This window comes from Quercus suber, unplaced genomic scaffold (assembly GCF_002906115.3).
Source record: "Quercus suber isolate HL8 unplaced genomic scaffold, Cork oak 2.0 scaffold_202, whole genome shotgun sequence".
NCBI classification, from domain to species: domain Eukaryota; kingdom Viridiplantae; phylum Streptophyta; class Magnoliopsida; order Fagales; family Fagaceae; genus Quercus; species Quercus suber.
In genome coordinates this window covers 576,794-596,658 of record NW_027069660.1, presented here as the reverse complement: position 1 = coordinate 596,658, position 19,865 = coordinate 576,794, and the positions used below count along the sequence as shown (strand labels likewise).

Below are 19,865 nucleotides of genomic sequence, written 5' to 3'. Positions count from 1 at the left end.
AGTAGAAGAGACACAACTTATTATCATGTTTATACTTGTAAATCACAATGTATGGACATATCAAATTAGTATATAATACTTTTACAGGTGAAGATTATTTGCCATTGATTTTATTAAGGTAGTCAACCTGCTATGATCACCGTTAAACTTTTTTTCCCTTTTAGCTTTGATGGTACTGGTGCTTTTATTTATTTATATTTTACGGGGTATCCCTTCTTCAATGGGTACACAGCAATGAATAATTAATCCCACCACACGTTAATTCCTTGGTTTCTTTTCTCTCAACTCTTCAACTTCCTCAGTTCAATTGCTCTCCCATAATAAATTACTCTAATTAACTTATACCTTCTTAGTTTTCGCACCTTTAGGTGGTTGCAACGCTCCTAGGATGATATATATATATCATGATACGCATTAAAAACCAATTAACAAATGCATTATATCTCAATTAGTGGAGATTTGATCGGTACGTGAAATGAATCATAGGTGACTAACTTAGAAGTTAGAACGAACATACAATTCACTGGAACATCCAGCTGAAACATCCACATCTTTTACTTTGAGTGTAAAGTCTGGAAGCATCTTCAAACAAATCAGCCTAGCTAATTCTTTAAGACTTCAAGTTCAAACAAACCAATTAAATTATAAACAGTAGGGACTTAACTCGATAAACAACTTCAAAATATTTGTTTACTTAGTCGATTTCAACTCATGTGGTTTTTGGAATGTGTCAAGAGTTAAATTTCATTCCTGGATTATCTGTTATATCAATTAAATAGTACCTTTCATACTCAAGAAAAGATGATATATTGCTTCTTATTAACTTACAAACTTTCAAAAGAAGTAGATAGATTGTTTCATTGTTTGTTTCTTTTTTTTGTTTTCGAAGGAAAATATAAAATCTATAATTGGAGTTGAGGATTCAAATCATGAATGTTTTCATTAGAAACACCAATAAACCTCTTGATATTAACACTTTAAAAAGTTAGTGAAATTGGAAAAAAAAGAAAGAAAAAAAAGAAAGGCACAATGTAGCTAGCACCTCAGCCTCAATCCTCATCGCCTACTCTCTCCTCCACCCCAGCCACGCCAGCGCCGTCAAAGATCAACGCCAGTCTATATATAGCGGGCGACATCCTGGCCGAAGAGTATGAAACTGCGATTTACAGCTTATTAGAAACCAGCTACATGAAAAGAAGAAAACCATATGACCATCTCATCAGTGAGCACTTGCTGTGTATGAAACTTGTCCTCTCCTCCCATGGAAAACCGACATACCGGGCAGGTTTTCCGGCACACATGATTGAACCACCTATCAACACAAATCTTGTGAAACTCATGCAGGCAAGGAAGAATACGCGTTTCCTCCTGTCCCTTCTTTAATCTTGACAGACACACGCAACACACCTCACCCTCGACCTCGACCTCGACCTCAACCTCAATCTCATCCAAGCTCACCTTGTGATGAAGAAGTGAAGGAGCTTCCCAGAACGTTGGTTGCGCTCTTAGATGATCACCATTACCAATAAGATGATTATAGATAAAGCACACCAGCTTCTTGAAAACCATTTTGTTTGACGGAGTCTTTAACTTTTCTAATACTATCTTTAATAAGAGGACCAAGGTTTAGTTGAACTTGAAGAAAAGAGTCTGATAGTAACGGGTCATTTTGTTGCTCAGCTCTTTTGCGTGGTTTCCAAGTGTGGTTAGATTGGCAGAGACGATTGTTCAAGTGCTCATCGCAAAGCGGTTACACCTAAACAGAGTGGTACTCTTGACCTTTCTTTGTTTTCTTACTAAGCAGACCATGCAGGATGGAATTTTTTTTCTAAATAACAATAAATATTAAAAAATTTAGTTAGTTGTCACGTTGCAAAAAAATTTTGAAAACTAGCATTTCGAGTGTTTAAAACTCGAGTTCCATGATAAAAATCAAGTTTTTGAGGCATGATTTGTAAAAAAAATCCAAGTGAAAATCGAGTTTTAAAAACTCGAGTTCAGAAAACGCCGCTATAGGACTCAAAAACGTCACTAGAGGGCTTAAAAATGGAGTTATAAAAAAATTTAACAGAAAAACGCCACTATAGGGCTTTAAAACGTCAGTATAGGGCATAAAAACGCCACTATAGGGCTCACTGAACCTGGTATTAAACACTTATGAAAATTTTCATCTCTCCGTGTGTGTATTAAAAATACTTAGTATTCTAAAAAAAATAATAGGTTAATCCCACATTAAAAAATAAGTGTGGGTTAAAGAGGTTTAAAGTCTGTGCTATGTATCTAATAATTAGGCTCTTTGGATATAGACCAATGTAAGTTTTTTTAATACCTTCTCTCATCTCCCCTTCTATGTGTTAAAAATAATTAGTATTCTCAAAAGAAAAAATAATGGGTTAATCCCACATTAAAAAATGAGTGTGAGTTAAAGAGGTTTAAAGTCTGTACTGTATATATATCCAATAATTAAGCCTTTTTGAATATACTCCATCACTGTAAGTTTATTTAAGACATTCTCCCCTTGTGTATGTTAAAAATACTTAGTATTCTCTACCAAAAAAAACCTCTCCTGAACTTGACCTTCATTTCTTTCATTTCGTTGGTCTTACTGCCACAGATCTCTAAGCCCAATGGCAGGCTCGTAAAGTTCTTATGCTAAGATTTAGTGGTCAAATTTCATAATTTTAACTCCTAAAAGACTTAGTTGATCATTGTACCAAACCATGAAAAGTAGGTGACCCATCACGATATTCTTCTTTCTAATTAAGGTTAAATAGTCCAAGAGGTTTATTTATCTTACCTTTAGAAACTTGATTTGGCAATTGGCAATTGGCACTTGGTAGATATGGATTTTTTTTTCTTTGGGAAAAATAATATTATTTCATTATACTTATTAAAAATTGTTGTAGGGTTAAGATTTGTGGCTCAAGCCTAAAATAATAAATTTGTAGAGTGTGGATAATAGAGCTAGGTTGACTGTGGAGCTCACAACGGTTGATCACAACGTCCAAGTATGAACTAGCATAAAAATACACGTAAAGATCAAATAAGCTGAAGTCCGAAGAGACTTATAATAGATTAAATACAGGTTACAATTCTTAGAGCTACAGTAAAACCTTTCTTTTTTTCTTTTCTCCACCCTCCTTTCTTAGGAGCCCTCCTTCTTTATATAGTATCCTTCTCCCTTATCTCCATCGTCCACTTGTTCTTCATCTGGGTACCTACTTGAGTGTATGTCATGTCATGTATCTTCTTTAACTTTTTGTAAGTGGCGGTAGCTGAGATTACACTGTTCAAAGGTCTTCTCCACATAAATACAGCCAGAAAAGTTGTTGCAGCGCATTTAATATGGTGGTAGCAGCTTTTCCTTTAGATATTTCTTCGTTCTTATCGTCTCCAAATATACTCAAAGCTTATCTTGATCATTGGGGTTGCTAGGAAGACCATTCAGACCTTCCACACATTTGATTAATCAATACTATTCGTATCCGAGGAGTAGGACCCCTTCGGACTGCTGGTGACCTCTTCGGATTGTACCCCTCCTTCGTCTCCAGGTATCCTTCTTCCAGATGGACTTTACCTCAACCGGTTCCTTCTTTTCGGACACACAGTAATCCTCAAATAGGGTCCTAGGCTCACTACGTTAGATTGGGCTTTTCCCCCTACAATTGTGTTCTGGGAAATTATTTTGAAAAATATATTACTTTCAAAATATGTTTTGAAAATACGACTTTAAGTATTAAAATTTCAAATTTAAATTGAAATCATGTTTTCAAAACACAATTAATAATTTCAGTGTAAAATGTGTTTACACTAAAGTTGTGTTTTCAAAACATAGTTTCCGTTTAGAATTTTCAAAATCAATTTTTAAAGAGAGGAATTTTTCCAATAATTTTACCATAACATATTTTTAATAATTAATAATAAAATAATATTATTTTTTGAAAAAAAAAAAACATAGCAAATATGGTTTCTTTTTATTAGTTTTTTTACAGATTTAATATTATTCTTTAAATATAGTAGTGTAGTCTAGAATCTTATAGTTCAATCGACAACTCTTTGATGATCAAGTTATCAAAAAAATATGGTAGAGCATAACTAAAACAGATAGGCTTGGTTAAATTAAAAAATAAATCAATTTGAAATTGAGTACGTCGTTCCAACCTTTGCAGTTTTTAAGCATAATTAGGTTCATCGAAAAACGACCAATTATTGAAAAGCCACAAGGGATGTGTCTTGAATAATTTCCGAGGAAGAATAATTTCATACGCATGCTTAAATGTTTTGTCATAAATGGGTAATGAATTTTTTTTTTTTTTTGGGAGAAACCAGACTATAAGCCTGGGCATTTATTGGATAACAAAAACTAAAAAACTCAATCGACATCAAATAGAGCCAGAGGAGCAATATCATCCGGTAACACCTCTGTCCAAACCTGAAGCTCCGGACCAGTTTTATTAGCTTTTTTTTAACCAAAGCATCAGCTACCTTATTACAATTACGCTTAACATAACAGAAATCAAAGAAAGATAGATGGGAAGCCTGGGCAAGGATATCATCAATCAAATTGCTATACATAGCATCACTAGCAGTCCTCTGTTTGAGTGCTTGGATCACAATCGACGTATCGCCCTCTAAGATAACTTCCTGGACACCTAATGAATATTTGTATTTCATATCATGCTTAAGGACAATTCTAAATACATTAGTGGAGTCGATATTATATATACTGTTCAGGCCAATAAGGCATATCTATCTTATCGGTTATTCATCCAGTACAGAAATCCCATTGAATCGTACTGCTCTAAATACTGGAATGTTCAGGACATACCAAACAAAAAAAAGGAAAAATAAAATACGCCAATAAGCAGTCAGTATTGTCTGCCATTTACCACCACGTTGCCGATTGTTGCCATGTTATCGATCATGATCTTAGGGGTGTTCACAGTGCGGTTTTGAGTTATTTTAGCACCACACTTTGTAGTGTAGTTTAGCAAAAACTATCACCACACCATACCTAAATTTTGCGATCATATTTGCGATGTAGTGTGGTGTACAAGATGCAGTTTGGTCGGTTTTGGGTTAGTATAGGGAGCGTCTGGTAATGTTATTCTAGTAAAGTTATTTGTATTTTTTGGAAGAACACATGTGGATGAAAGTGTGTGAAAATATATGTAATGCTGTTTAAATACAGAAAACCGTTGATTAAAATACCTTACCAAACACCCCATATATTTTTTAAAATGTCATGGCCAAATTACTGGTTTACTATTAATAACAATGCCGAAAATATAACCGTAAGTTAAAAAAAAAAACATATAACCTGTGTAGAGCAAAAAAAGTAACACAAATGTATACATGAAAAAAAAATCATGACAGATTGACAGTAAATAAAAGTATCATAAATATATGTAAAACAAAAGAATAACCCTTGTCGGTAAACCATACACAATTATACATGTAAAAAAAATATAATCTATACACAAAAATGTTTAACAAGCAAGAGCCATAAGGTCTGTAACAATGTACTATATACATTGCTGTTCATGCTTAATGAGAGTGAGAGGATACACTAATATTGGGCTGGCCACTTACTTCATATAATATTAAATTATTAAATATATATATATATATATATAATAGAAAATAAATAAATAAATATACATGAATGCAGTGCAGTTATTCTATTTGTGAGCAATTTTGGTCGGTTTATTTGTGAGCAATTTTGGTCGGTTTGAGTGTGATTGTGCGATTTGAGCAGTTTGGTGAACCTCCTAGTGCTGCTACTTCTTCACTTCTTTACTCCTCTGTTTCTCTATTTTATTTTATTTTATAAATGTAATATAATTTAAACTCATGGTATTCACTTCATAATAATTGGTTTATTATAGGTCAAAACACTAATTGGTTTTTAATATAGACTGAGTTCAAACATTAGATCTCTTATTTGATGAAAAGATATTTCACTAATTAATAATTAAAAAAAAAAAAAGATCTAGTGAAAAGCTANTAATCTTATAAATTAAGGGTTTCAAATTAGACATTATAATCTTCTAGGCTACCAGTTTAAAAAAACAAAAAAAAAAAAACAAAAAAAGACCTCTCCCGTGAGCCTTTTGTCTTGTTATAGTGCAATCAAATAGAAAGACCAATTTTTTCAATTAAAAAAAAAAATAGAAAGTCCAATTTCGGCCAAATAGGAAAAACAAACAAATAAATATATATTTTTTTTTTAAAAAGACCAATTATCATATTTCAGATAGAGTGGGCAAGTATAATGTCCATTAATCCATCAGAGTGCCTGTTATAGTTTTGAGGTTTAGCCCCAGCTTGGCTCAGCACTTTGTTTCTTTCTTCTTTCTTTCTTTTTTTTTTTCTTTTTTTCTTTTTTTTTTTTTAAATGTGATCTCAGCACTTAGTTACTGGAAACAGAAACAGTAGGCACTGGCACTGTATCGTACTTACCACATCAACAAAAACCGAAGGCCCTACACCTACACGGGTCTATTACACCAACATAAGCTGCATTATTTGCGACTCTTCTAAGTTCTAATTAACCCACCAAAAAGAGCTGTCTTCAAAGCTTTGGGAAATTGAGGCCATCTAGATACCTCCTTGGCCTATCTTCTGCCTATTGGGAAATTGCATCCATACACATCTTATTGTCACTTTCGATAATTACTACTAAATCACAAGTTGCCATATTTTAAATATTGGTTTGGATGTATCTGTAGGTGCAGACTGTAGACTGATAATTATATTAATAATTACCCTAAGAATTTCATTCTCCAGAGGTAAGTGGGACCACAATTAAGCTTTAGCTTCAACTTAGAGAGGGGGGATGGTTAATGGTTGTGGTATTAAAAGACCTTTTAATTAGAGTTGGCTAAAGCCACCGCCCCTCTCCGATCTCTTGCTACTAGCCTACTACTGATGGAGAAGCTAGCTACTCCCTATGGCTGCATCATAATTAAACTTGTACCACTCTCTTCTAGGCTTGGACCAGGTTGTGAAATGAAGGGATAACTCTAGCTGTACTATGGTCCCAGCACATAGCCATGGCCATTTTTTCTTTTTTTCTTTTTTTTTTTTTAAATGTGATCTCAGCACTTAGTTACTGGAAACAGAAACAGTAGGCACTGGCACTGTATCGTACTTACCACATCAACAAAAACCGAAGGCCCTACACCTACACGGGTCTATTACACCAACATAAGCTGCATTATTTGCGACTCTTCTAAGTTCTAATTAACCCACCAAAAAGAGCTGTCTTCAAAGCTTTGGGAAATTGAGGCCATCTAGATACCTCCTTGGCCTATCTTCTGCCTATTGGGAAATTGCATCCATACACATCTTATTGTCACTTTCAATAATTACTACTAAATCACAAGTTGCCATATTTTAAATATTGGTTTGGATGTATCTGTAGGTGCAGACTGCAGACTGATAATTATATTAATAATTACCCTAAGAATTTCATTCTCCAGAGGTAAGTGGGCCCACAATTAAGCTTTAGCTTCAACTTAGAGAGGGGGGATGGTTAATGGTTGTGGTATTAAAAGACCTTTTAATTAGAGTTGGCTAAAGCCACCGCCCCTCTCCGATCTCTTGCTACTAGCCTACTACTGATGGAGAAGCTAGCTACTCCCTATGGCTGCAGCATAATTAAACTTGTACCACTCTCTTCTAGGCTTGGACCAGGTTGTGAAATGAAGGGATAACTCTAGCTGTACTATGGTCCCAGCACATAGCCATGGCCATAGCCATAGCTATAGGCATGTGAAATGAATCATAGGTGACTATAATTAACTCAGAAATTAGAACGAATATGAAAAGAAACTCATTGGATTTTTTTCCACCCGAATCATCCGCCCCTTCTGCAGTGGTAATACCTACTTTGAGTAGAAAGTCTATAAGCATCTTTCAAACCAACCAGCCTAATCATTTAAGTCTTCAAGTTCAAGCCAACCAATTTAATTATAAATACTTAAATAGTTCCGACTTAACTTGATAAACAATTTCACAATGTTTGTTTACTAGTCGATTTCAACTCATATGGTTTTTGAAATGTGTCAAGATTTCAATTTCATTAATCCTGGATTATTTTGTTATATCTATTTAATCTTAATGTTTAAAGAAATATTACCAATATACTTATACCCACTTTTCATTTTGAAATTGATTGTTTTTAGTTAAATTGTCTTACAACTTAAATAATTTAATTTGTGTACGACTTTAATTCTTACTAATTAGGGTGTCATTCATTTAGCCATAATTATAAACTAGGCAAAAATATTCTAATCTTCCTTGTTTCTTTTGGAGGCTAGAATATTTTTTATATTTTAGATTTGAATTCGGTTAATAGGTATTATTTGAACATTATTAATAGACAATTTTAGTAAAGTTTTGATATTGCTTTTATCGGAATATAAAAACTATAAAGAAAATTTATTTAAAATATTTTAAAAATCCGTTAACTTTTCCCTTTTTTATAATTCAATAATAGACAATAATTTAAATTTTAGATGTCTTATTAAAAATAGGACAAAGTTTAGTTACAAAAGTAGTTGTAGCTTAAAGTTACAACTTTATTCAATAAAATAAATATTACTACATATTTGAAAATCTAACCGTTGAATTGCATATTTTTTATGCTCTTAATATACATGTTAAATTTTGTATTAATCGAATATTATTTACCATGTGATTTATAAGTTTATATTTTATTCATAATTTTAAACTACAAAAACTTGCAATTTAAATAATTTATTGATATCATACCTATTGATTTTTAATTTTCTAAAAATTTTGCAAATATAGAAGATATAAAAAGAAAATACGATTCAATAGTAAATTTATTAAAATTCACATTCAATAAAAAAAAATATTAAGTAAAATTTCAAGTTTAAACTACAACCAATTTTATAACTAAATTTCTTTCTTGCAAATATTAAAAGGTATTAACTAGTTTAATTACAATCCACTTGACAACCAGAAGACTATTTAATACTTTGAACTTAAAAGTTAGTAAAACAAATTGAAAAAAATTAATTAAAAAAAATGATATTTACACACTTGCGTCCCGGACACACTGTAGAGTAGGTACAAAAATAATTTAGAAAAAAAAAAATAGGTGAAAAAAATAAGTATCAAGCATGGTCATCAGCCACTCCCTGGGTCCCTCCATAGTCCATACACTCTCTCTAGCTTGACAAGTCTGAAATCTTCAGTTCTCAAGTCAACCGATACTGAAAGATGGCATCGCAGTCCGTGTCCGAGGCCATCGAACACATCGTCCTGTTCAAGGTGAAAGACGAGGCCGAACCATCGAAGGTGAAGGCGTGGCTCGACGCTCTCAACGGCTTGTCCTCCCTGGACCAAGTGGCCCAGCTCACCGCCGCCCCATTAATCCAAACTACTACTACTACTACCACCTCCTCCGCCACTTCGCTCAACTTCACTCACCGCCGCCCCATTAATCCAAACTACTACTACCACCTCCTCTTCCGCCACTTCGCTCAACTTCACTCACATCCTCCACAGCCGCTACAACTCCAAGCAAGACCTCAAGGCCTACACTATCCACCCCCGCCACGACAGCGCCGTCAAAGATCACGGCCTGCACATAGTCGAAGACATCATGGCCTTCGATTGGGTCGCCCCCGATCTTCGTCTGGCGGTCACACCCAAACCCAAACCCGGGTCCGCAGTTCGAGTCAGCTTCTTCAAACTAAAGGAAGAAGAAGAAGAAGATGTAAAAAAATCAGAGATACTTGGGGTTTTAAAAGAAACGAAGGATGGTTTGTTGTTGGGGCAGCAAAAACAAATTAGCGAGATGAGTTACGGAGAGAACTTTTCTCCAGAGAGAAGCAGAGGGTACTCCTTAGCTTATCTGGCGGTTTTTCCTGGACCCACAGAGTTGGAGGATTCGAATGAGGAATTGGGGAAGTTGAAACACAAGTTTAAGGATTTTGTGGAGAGTGAGGTCGTCGTCGATTTCCTCATCCCCTCCTCTGTTTAGTTATTTAATGTGTGCATCTAAGAGTAAGAGCAAGATTTCACTGCAATTTTGCTATTTGTGTTTAATTGTGTGCAACGACCGAGTGTATTTTAACCTAAGAATAATGTGTAAACCATGCATATTTATTGGGATGGAGGATTTATTAACTTTCAAATCCGTTTGGAAAAAATACCTCCTTGTAATTTTCATTCAATGTAAAATTTTACTATTACTTTGAGAGAAATTTTGGTTTCTTCATCTAATATTTGTTGGTATTTTTAGTTTTTTTTTTTTTTAAATAATAAATACTGTTAGCATATTATAATATTCACAAAAAATATAATTTTGGTCTTTACGTTCTAAGATCATTGTTAATTTGATTCGGATATTTTTTTTGTAGAAGTTAATTTTGTTCTTTTTATTTTTAGCTTGTAGTCATTTTCTTGATTTATCGATAAGGATAAAATTACCATAAATTGAAAATAATATTGACCAAATTTACTTACACCAAAATATAAGAATTAAAATAGCATTTTCGCCTAACATATTTCATATGATTTTGTGAAGAATAGCCACCCCAAATTGTGATGGGTGGGTACGCGAAGTTGTGAATCCACTATTTTTCCAATTAGTTTTTCATCCGCTAATGTCTTTACAAGTTAATGAACCAATGACCGTACAATATAATGGACCTATTTTGCATCTGTGCATACACTTACAGTCTTTTCATTTTATTTTTTATTTATATCTCTCTATATTAAATCCATTATCAAGTGATATTATAACGGTAAAGACATTTTTTGTGGTACTTCAGTGTTAGGGTGTTTTAGCACAGAGACGTGTTGTTTAGCAGTTTCCTCTCCTTTTGAAAAGAAGATTAACAAAATAGCAACAATATACAAACTCACTTTGAAAATGTCATAAATTTATCAGAGCAACAAGTATTCACAACTCAGTATTTCTATACAAATAATTATAAAAGATGGTGGGCAAAATTATTTTTATCTGCATTATTAAGGATGGAAATTAACAAAAATGCTGAAGTTAATGAACAAACTCCCTAGCTAATGTGCCTAATAGAAATAGGTAGTTTAGTGAACGGGGTTGGGAGGCTGTGGTGGTTGCCCTTGCTGTACAGACCATGGAGGTCGCCTATTGAGCTCCTACAAAGAAACAGTTAACAAAATCAGTTTCCAGAATGACCTCCCAAGCAAATAACACATATAAATCACAAACAATTACCATATGACCTTAAGAAGTCAGTTTCTACAATAACATCTAAATAGAATTAGTTGATGAGATGATATAATTGTCCATGGGCATCATAATCATTTTTTCCCTTCAAAAGCATCCTTTTTTACCTTTTACTTCTTTATTTCCATAAAGAAATCTTTGTTGTTTCAGGTACAAGTTTCAATACATATTGAACAGCCGAGGACAAAGTTTTTAATACAGAACTCCTATGTCTTTGTAATATCAATTTTTCTTTTCTTTAATCAGTAAGAAAAAGAAGTTCATTGATGAATAGACATGCTGCCTCTCAAAAAGAGAACCCAACAGCTGATATTTGAGTTGAATAGTGTTCCTTTCCATCAAAATTTTGTAGGTTCCTTTTCCTCCAAATAGTCCACATCATACATGCCAGTATACATACTCTTATATCTTTGTAATATCAATTTTTAAAGTGTCTATACATTCAAATGTGTATTTTTTTATCAGGAAAATAAGAGAAGGAAACTTGTCTTAAAGTCAAATAATTAGGCCAAGAGCCTTGTAACTCAATGGCATAGCCTGCTCTCTTTTATTAGGAGAACCAAGGTTCGAATCCCCCCCTCCCCATTGTTGTAACTATCTAATTATCAAAGTCACATAATTAGAAAACTAAGCCAAATCCTGGTTGGCATGTTTTCATTTAACAACCAAACTCTACATTTCACCAACTTTATTTCCACAGAATTTACTTGGCATAACGGGCATTGATCAATTGGTGTATAAATGTGGTATGTCAGCCACTGTTAGAAATTATTGCTTGCAAAGGAATTTCAATTATAGTAATAAAGGTAATGAGAAATAATAGATTTAAAACATGTAGGCTTCTATATAGTTGAAAGAATGTAGTTCACATACTCCAATTTCGGTCACAAAATAGCAAGAGGAACACTTCACTGATGATGCTCCATGTTGATACATCAGCAATACTTCACAGCTGCCACATTTAACTAGTCCAACCTCATGAGCTGAGAAACAAGGATCAAGTTTTAAAAAAAAAGGCCTGCCATTATGACAGTACAGAACACAGTGCAAAAGAAAAGATTATTTTAACCTAAATCGAACATAGGTTCTATGAAAAGGCAAAACTAGACATTTAGACAAGAACAGACTTGATACCCTGATGCATGAGCACACATGTAAGTGACAAAAAGATTTACTTGTCATAATAATCTGAAATTTTGTGTCAAATGTTGAACTCTTTTTTTTTTATAAGTGTCAAATGTTGAACTCAATGGCCTTAGGTCCACAATTATCTGTGCTGCACCACATATCTAGAGATTAAAGAATCAAGTTTCACAATTTCTTTCACCTTGGTTAGAAGATGATCACAAAACCAAGGTCTGGGACTAATTATTTATTTACCTAAAGGCAGAGACAAGAATTTGAGTGTGCAATTTAGAATAATTAATAGAGACTAAACCATGTTGAGCCTATTTTGAAATAAATTAAGACACGTAATTTCTTCATGCAACACATCAAAAACTTGATAATATTTCAATGCTTTAGCTACATATGATTTAAGTTCTATATGTATAAAAACTACATAATATAATTTGCCGCCTAGCCTTAATCGGGTTAGTGCCTTTCTGTGCTTTTCAACTTTGACTCCATACTACATATCCAATATATCCACAATGAGGATATGCATGTGCATGTTTTGTGATAGGGAGGCAAATAGAGGTATTCCACATGATCAACATAGTCAAAGCCTTGCCCCACTAAGTGAATTTGGTGTCACACCATGTCAATATTGCTAGACAAGTAATGTGGGGTTGTTTCACCTAAGTTAGGAGGTGATATCCAAAACCCAATATGGTTCTGTCTATGAAATTCCCAAAAGGCTAGCTCACAGTAGAATTATTGAGTTATCTGCAAGAAAATCAACGTCTAATACAGAGGCTGTCAACAACTCATAATTTCCAAAAGTTTTGAAGTATAAAATATAATAGAGAAACATTTAACCTTTTTTGATAAAAACAACAGAAGTATGAAAGCTTAATATCTAGGGGGAAAACGCATTTGTTTAAGTACAAGAAAAGGGAGGAGGAACCTTCTAATACAAAATTGCCTGTGTGACAGCACGAGCAATGAACTTGTCTTGCCCCTCGAGGATACTTAAGCAGGTTATGGCAAGTACCACAAACCATTTGAGCCATTTCTGCATCAGAAAACATAGTTCACCAGTTGCAAAGACCATTAAGAAATTAATTTACTAATTAAATTCAAGAGAGCACCAGTATGGAAAACATCGATTCATCAAAGTCCTAATGGATTTCTAGGTCAAGGAAATGGTTCCAAAGCAATAAACATTCGTCTATCCTAATTCCTTCCTGCTGTAATCATCTAAAAACTTTTTTGATGAATAACCAAAAATTTTAATAATGTCATCATCTGAAAAGTGAAAACTGCCCCACCGTGGCAGCTTTGTTTATCACTAATCATTATCATTTTTAGGTTAGCATTTTTTTTTAATAAGTTACGCACACAGTGAGTCTTAAACCCACGACTTCACCCTCGACCTCGCACTTGCAAGGGAGGGAGGTGCTAGTTGAGCTAGAGCCCATTGGCATTCAATTTGATGTGATTCGATCCATGAGTTCAAGTTTAAATTCTCTAGGAGAATTTCCAATTTGAACTCATCTTAACTGAGAAAACAAGAATAAACAATACCGTTCAAGTTTAAATTCTCTAGGAGAATTTCCAATTTGAACCCATCTTAACTGGGAAAACAAGAATAAATAATACCATGAAACTTTTTAGAAGATAATTTTTTTGTTCCCCTTCACCCCCTTCTGCTTAGGCCAAAATCACCTATCAAAAGAAATTTTCCCTTACAAGTGAATATTCCAGTGGAAAACCAAATTAGAACTCAACACTACAAAACAAGAGGAGGTGATCAACATTCAATACATATTACCCCATGCCCTCTTCAACAAGCTTCCTATTAGACAAAGGTGAGTCATCGAATCAAAACTGTCAAATACATGTAAAAGGCCCTACAGAATTTGAAAGAAGCATAAAAATACTTCTGATTTCTTCCTTTAACTTCAGCTTATTACCACTTTGTACTGATCTTTTCTCCTAAAGCAAGCAAGCAAAGAACTTTCTCTCAATGCCATTACTCACACTACGGCAATAGCGGCATGATGGATTTACAGGAGCAAGTATCTCTAGTAACAGGCATACAAAGTTAGCTATGTAACAAGCCAACGAGTGAATACCATGCAGGATGTTGGTGGGACTAACTTTGACAAAGGAGTATAAAACTGAATTACATGGCATTTGCTCATTGGCTTGTTACATGGCTGACTTAGTATGCCTGCCACAAGAGAGTATTTCTCAGAGTTATAAGGCCTAAGCAGTTATAGGTCTTCCTACAAGAAACTTCCATAAGCAAGCACTGGCTTCCTTTCAAATGAAACCTGATATCATTAAGTCTAATATACTTAAACCAATGGCAAACAGAGACAATCAACTGTTCTTGATATTAGAGCAAGAACTAGCAATTTTCTGATACCTCTTCAGAAAAAGAAATCACCAGAAAGACACTTATTCCTTCAAATCAATCATAGTTCAGTTTCTGATACCAACACCCAGTCTTATCCTAAGGATGATGACAACTACAAACAAAATCCATTTTTCTAAGCTTAGGCCAGAGAACTTACACTATTCCCAATAAGCCACACCATTAACTAAGAAGACAATTAGGGATCACACATCCAAAACATAAATAAAAGATACCCCTTTGAAAGCTAGAGAGCCTTATAACTAGTGTCCGCAAGTTGCAAGATCAAATTTTCACTTTTTTTTTTAAAGGGAACTTCTTTTAGACCCAGATATTCATTGATCATTTATGTGTGGCGGGTTCGAGTTTGAGAATCCAAAGAATTAGGATAAGACTGCCTACCAACCACCTCTCTCAAACCCGCATCGCAAAAGCGAGAGTGTTGTACTCTATATATGAATTCACGTATCTAAGTGTTGGTGATGACCCAGCTGATTGTTTGTTTTAGATTAGCAAAAGAAAAATATAAAAGCAAAAGGCAATTGATAGACAATGCCAGATTAAGTGAATCAATCACCAAGTGGGTAACCTTCAAAAAGTGTAAAAAAAGAAAAACTCATTGAAGCTGGTGCTGGTAATGAATGAAATATCATAGAAGCATTGAAAGAATTGTGATAGGGTCACTGAAAAACATGGGAAGAGACTCACCAGAAGGAGATGGAGGTGCTGGTGCCGGTGCCGGTGCTGGTGGCTGTGAAGAAGGGAGAGGGATTGACTGCCAACCTGGTGGTGGTCCTTCGTCTTCTTCTTCCTCCATTTCTTTGCTCCCCATTCAGATCTCTCTCTCTCTCTCTCTCTCTCTCTCTCTTTCTGTGTATTCGTGAGAGCTACAACGTTACTGAAACATTTGTACCTAACACGCAACGCCCCGTTTTGACTCAACGGATGAAATTCTAACTTCTACTTGACTGAATTGCTATTTATACCCTACCTTTCCCTCTGTTTGGTTGGGAATTTTTAAGAAAATAACAACAAAATCCAAACAATATTATTAGTTAGGCAACGTTTCAAACATATTGCATTTCTAACAATTCGACTTCAGAGGAGTCGATTTTACTGTTCACATCTATTTTTTTATCTATTTTTTAGATAAAAAAATCGAGTTTTTTGTAGTCATTTTCTATACATAGAAATCGACTTCAGTGGAGGCGTCTTCAATACAAAGAAAACGACTCCAGTGAAGTCGTTTTCTTTGTATTGAAAACGACTCCACTGGTTCTTCGTCCAAAACCCAGAACTTCGTTCTTCGTTCTTCGTTCTTCGTTCTTCGTCCAAAACCCAGAACTTCGTTCTTCGTTCTTTGTCCAAAACCCAGAACTTCGTTCTTCTCCACACGGCACCACCAACTCCACACAAATCCCGACGAGCGTGACCGACGAACGACGAACGAGCGCCTGGGTTTCTTGCCGTGACCGACGAACGAGCGCCTGGGTTTCTTGCCGACGAACCCAGGCGCCGATTTTGACCGACGAATCCAGCAACACCGACGAGCAAACGAAGGAACCCAGGCGCCGATTCACCAAACCCCGACGAGCAAATGTCTAACACGCTCGGATCGGATCAGTGGAGGAGAAGAACACGCTCGTCGGCGCCTGGGTTCGTCGGCGCCTACGTTCGTTTGCTCGTCGGTTCGTTTACTGGGTTCGCTGGGTTCTGTGACGGCGCATGGGATCTTTTGGGTTCGCTGGGTTCGTTTGCTGGTTTTTTGGCGCATGGGATCTCTTCTGGGTTCGTCGGGGAAGGGGTTTATTGGACAAAGTCGTTTTCAATACAAAGAAAACGACTTCACTGGAGTCGTTTTCTTTGTATTGAAGACGACTCCACTGAAGTCGATTTCTATGTATAGAAAATGACTACAAAAAAACTCGATTTTTTTATCCAAAAAATAGATGTGAACAGTGAAATCGACTCCTCTGAAGTCGAATTTTTAGAAATACAATATGTTTGAAACGTTGCCTAACTAATAATATTGTTTGGGTTTTGTAGTTATTTTCTTAAAAATCCCGTTTGGTTGCAATGACAAGAAGATTTAAAAAAAAAAAAAAAAAGGCGAAAAGCACTATTTGATACCTACATTTTCAGGCAATTTACTTTTTAGTCCCTTCATTTTATTTTTACCGCATGGCCTAAATTAATATCCACATTACCTAAATTAATATCCAAGAACACAAACCCAGAAATTAAATAATAAAAAAAATAGAAAGTCTCTTTTTAGTACTATTATCATTTTCAGCATCATCGTCGACACCTAAATTATCCAACCTTTCTTTCATTATTGTTCTTCACACCTCAATTTATAAGATCTCGAATCCCTTCATTACTTTTCTCAATCTTGCATGGGTTGAACGATTCAACTCACCGAGTTAGGGTTTCCAAAACATCCCCAAATTTAGAAAAAAGCAGCAACAAATGGCTTCGACAAGGTCTCTGAACCGTTCCACCTTCGACATCGTTGACACGATGTCGTTTCTGAACAACAACACCACCTCGAGCAACTCCAGCAACGATTATGATACTAACATTAGCCTAAACAACCCCAACACCAGCTGCCAATTCGTGCAGCGCCAGAGCCTTTGCCAAGCCGCGCGGTTCCTTTGCTAAGCCAACAGCCGCCGCGTGATGCGCGAGCCGTCGATGATGGTTCGGGATACCGTGGTGAAGCAGCTCGAGGAGCGCGAAAGCGACTGGGCCTACTCAAAGCCCGTGGTGATCCTCGATGTGCTTTGGAATCTCACCTTTGTTGTTGTGGCTGCTACTGTCCTCTTCCTTAGCCGTTATGAGGCCCCTGGTGAATCGGCCTTTAGCGACCTTTGTGAATAACTCACCGTTTCTCAACGACAAAGATTTACTGGTTTTTTTTTTTTTTTAATTTCTGGGTTTGTGATCTTGGATTTGGGTTTGTGTTCTTGTTGTTCTTGTTCAAGACACCCTTAGATCTCAATTCATTTAATTTTTTGTTTTTAATTCTGTTTTTAATTTTTTTTTTATTTAGTTAAAATTAATAAATTAATTTTTTAAATTTAGATGCTGACGTGGCATTTTTTTAATGCCAAAAAATATTTTTTATTATTAATTTAGGCCATATGGATAATAATTTAGTATTATTTATTCCTGCCGTTTGTCACGTCAGTTTTTTCCGTTTCTGATGTAACGGCAAGGACCAAAACGGGAAGCATTTTTCAAGATATGGACTAAAAGAGGTAAAAATAAAATGTAGGGACTAAAATGAGAATCTCCTGAAAATGTAGGGACTAAAAGGTGTTTTTTGCCTTAAAAAAAAGAAACGGATAATGGATAAGAGAAACACCTATCTAGGGTTTATGGTTTTAAGCCTCGTTTGGGAGTTTATAAGGAAATGGAATGAAATAGAATGTATATAAGCAAAGGAAAAGAAATGAATAAAATGGAATTAAGTAACCTTATTTGGATGTTTTAAAATAAAAGCATGCAAATAAATGTAATGTAAATAATCATGTTTGGGGGTAACATAGAGGAAAAGGTATAGATTATTTTATAACAATATTACTATTAGACCTCTATTTTAAAATAAAAGGCTGAATATATAAAGATATTTTGAGAGTTTTAGTAATTAAAAAAATCATTAAATCTAATTTTATTCCTTCCAATTCCTTCCAATTTTGAGCGGAATGAAAATTTGAGGTTTTAAAAGAATAGAGATGAATAAGGGCTCGTTCCTACCCACTCTATTCCCTCCTGCTTAAACTCTCAAACAATGGAATGGATTTTCCATTTTCACCATTAAAACTCCCAAACAAGAGAATGAAAGAATATTCTAAAATTATTATTTTCATTCTATTCCATTCCATTCTATTCCCTCCTCATAAACTAGGGCTTAGGCATTAACTTTTACAAACTCACTTTTTCCTTCATTTCTCACTTTTTCAAAAAATTTCAAAGGTACTTTAGCACTTTTTTAGCAAAAAACTAGATAAATTGTTTCCACTATGATATCAAGTATGTACATGTCTGTTATAAAAAAAAAAAAAATGGTATGTACATGTTTAGGTAAGAAAAGAGAAAAATATTCCTCTGTTTCAGTAATTGAATTAGCTTAGGGCTGAGAGGGGCCATAAAAAAATCAACTAATATATATATTAACACAAAAAATTTTTTTTTTTTTTTAAATGAAAACCGAGATTTTACATATTGAACCGAGCCCTTCTCCCAAAGAATTTACAAGTTGATCCATGAAATTTCAAAAATGGATAACAAGAAAATTCTTTATAAAAAAAAAAAGCACATATCCGAATGATAAGAAAAATCTTTGGATAAATCATAAATCCAATCTAAGCAAAAACAATAACAACAAATCAATTACAAATTCTAGCAAAACAAATCACAAAAACCCAATAACTTTTATCCAATTTCTCATTCTCATTTGAGAGTTTTATACCCCTCTCAAATGACTCCACCCTCATAGCCACATAGACAACTCCTATGCCACTAATCACTCCATCCGCACACCAGCCAAAATGCTTATATAGAGCTTAGAACAATCCTCTGAGCATGGGAGAATGAAAATAACAATTAAAACATAAGGCCGTTTGGTAACGCTATTCTAGACTCTAGTAACATTGTTTGTATTTTTTGAAAATAAGTATGAGTGAAAAAGTGTGTAGAAATATACCAAACGGGCCAATTTGCAAGATCAAAATCAAACTTGACTCTTTGGAACTAGAAACACAATATAAGACTTGTTTGCCTAGGAAAATTAAAATATAAAGTTTGATAATTCCTTAAGAATTGCTAATTAAAGACTATTTGACTTCATTTTGTAAACTATAACTCATTAATGATATTTTTGGAGGGAAAAACATTCAAAATAATGAGCTGCACTTCTGGACTTCAAGAAAAACATATGGGCTAGACTTCGCATCAAATTGGACTTGCTGAAACTTGGGACACTCTAGTGTCAGAACCACAACCAATTTTAGTTCTATCAAATTGACCGAAACGGCAAAACTATACCAATAAAGGAGATTGGATACATGTTGACTCATTTTTATTACG

At 34.6% G+C, this 19,865-nt stretch overlaps 2 protein-coding genes across 2 annotated transcripts; one reads left to right on the top strand and one right to left on the bottom strand.

Moving 5' to 3' along the window:
* Positions 1-9,143: 9,143 nt before the first annotated feature.
* Positions 9,144-10,260, top strand: LOC112017648 (stress-response A/B barrel domain-containing protein UP3). The gene is made up of 2 exons (XM_065779211.1): positions 9,144-9,401; positions 9,484-10,260. Exons 1-2 carry the CDS (start codon positions 9,253-9,255, stop codon positions 10,016-10,018), a joined length of 684 nt encoding a protein of 227 aa, XP_065635283.1. The 5' UTR covers positions 9,144-9,252; the 3' UTR covers positions 10,019-10,260.
* Positions 10,261-10,901: 641 nt separating this feature from the next.
* On the bottom strand, positions 10,902-15,724 carry LOC112005208 (protein LOL2). Its single transcript, XM_024037463.2, has 4 exons — positions 15,483-15,724; positions 13,320-13,427; positions 12,125-12,234; positions 10,902-11,160 (listed from the first exon to the last, which is right to left on the bottom strand). Exons 1-4 carry the CDS (start codon positions 15,604-15,606, stop codon positions 11,089-11,091), a joined length of 414 nt encoding a protein of 137 aa, XP_023893231.2. The 5' UTR covers positions 15,607-15,724; the 3' UTR covers positions 10,902-11,088.
* Positions 15,725-19,865: the final 4,141 nt, after the last annotated feature.

Excerpts from the sequence above, each read along its gene's own strand:
- LOC112017648 (XM_065779211.1), top strand. The coding sequence starts at position 9,253 with ATGGCATCGCAGTCCGTGTCCGAGGCCATCGAACACATCGTCCTGTTC. Across the intron at positions 9,402-9,483 it reads GCCCAGCTCACCGCCGCCCC|TACTACTACCACCTCCTCTT; the intron begins ATTAATCCAAAC and ends ATTAATCCAAAC.
- LOC112005208 (XM_024037463.2), bottom strand. The coding sequence starts at position 15,606 with ATGGGGAGCAAAGAAATGGAGGAAGAAGAAGACGAAGGACCACCACCA. Across the intron at positions 13,428-15,482 it reads AGCACCTCCATCTCCTTCTG|AAATGGCTCAAATGGTTTGT; the intron begins GTGAGTCTCTTC and ends TTTCTGATGCAG. Across the intron at positions 12,235-13,319 it reads AGGCAATTTTGTATTAGAAG|CTCATGAGGTTGGACTAGTT; the intron begins GTTCCTCCTCCC and ends CTTGTTTCTCAG.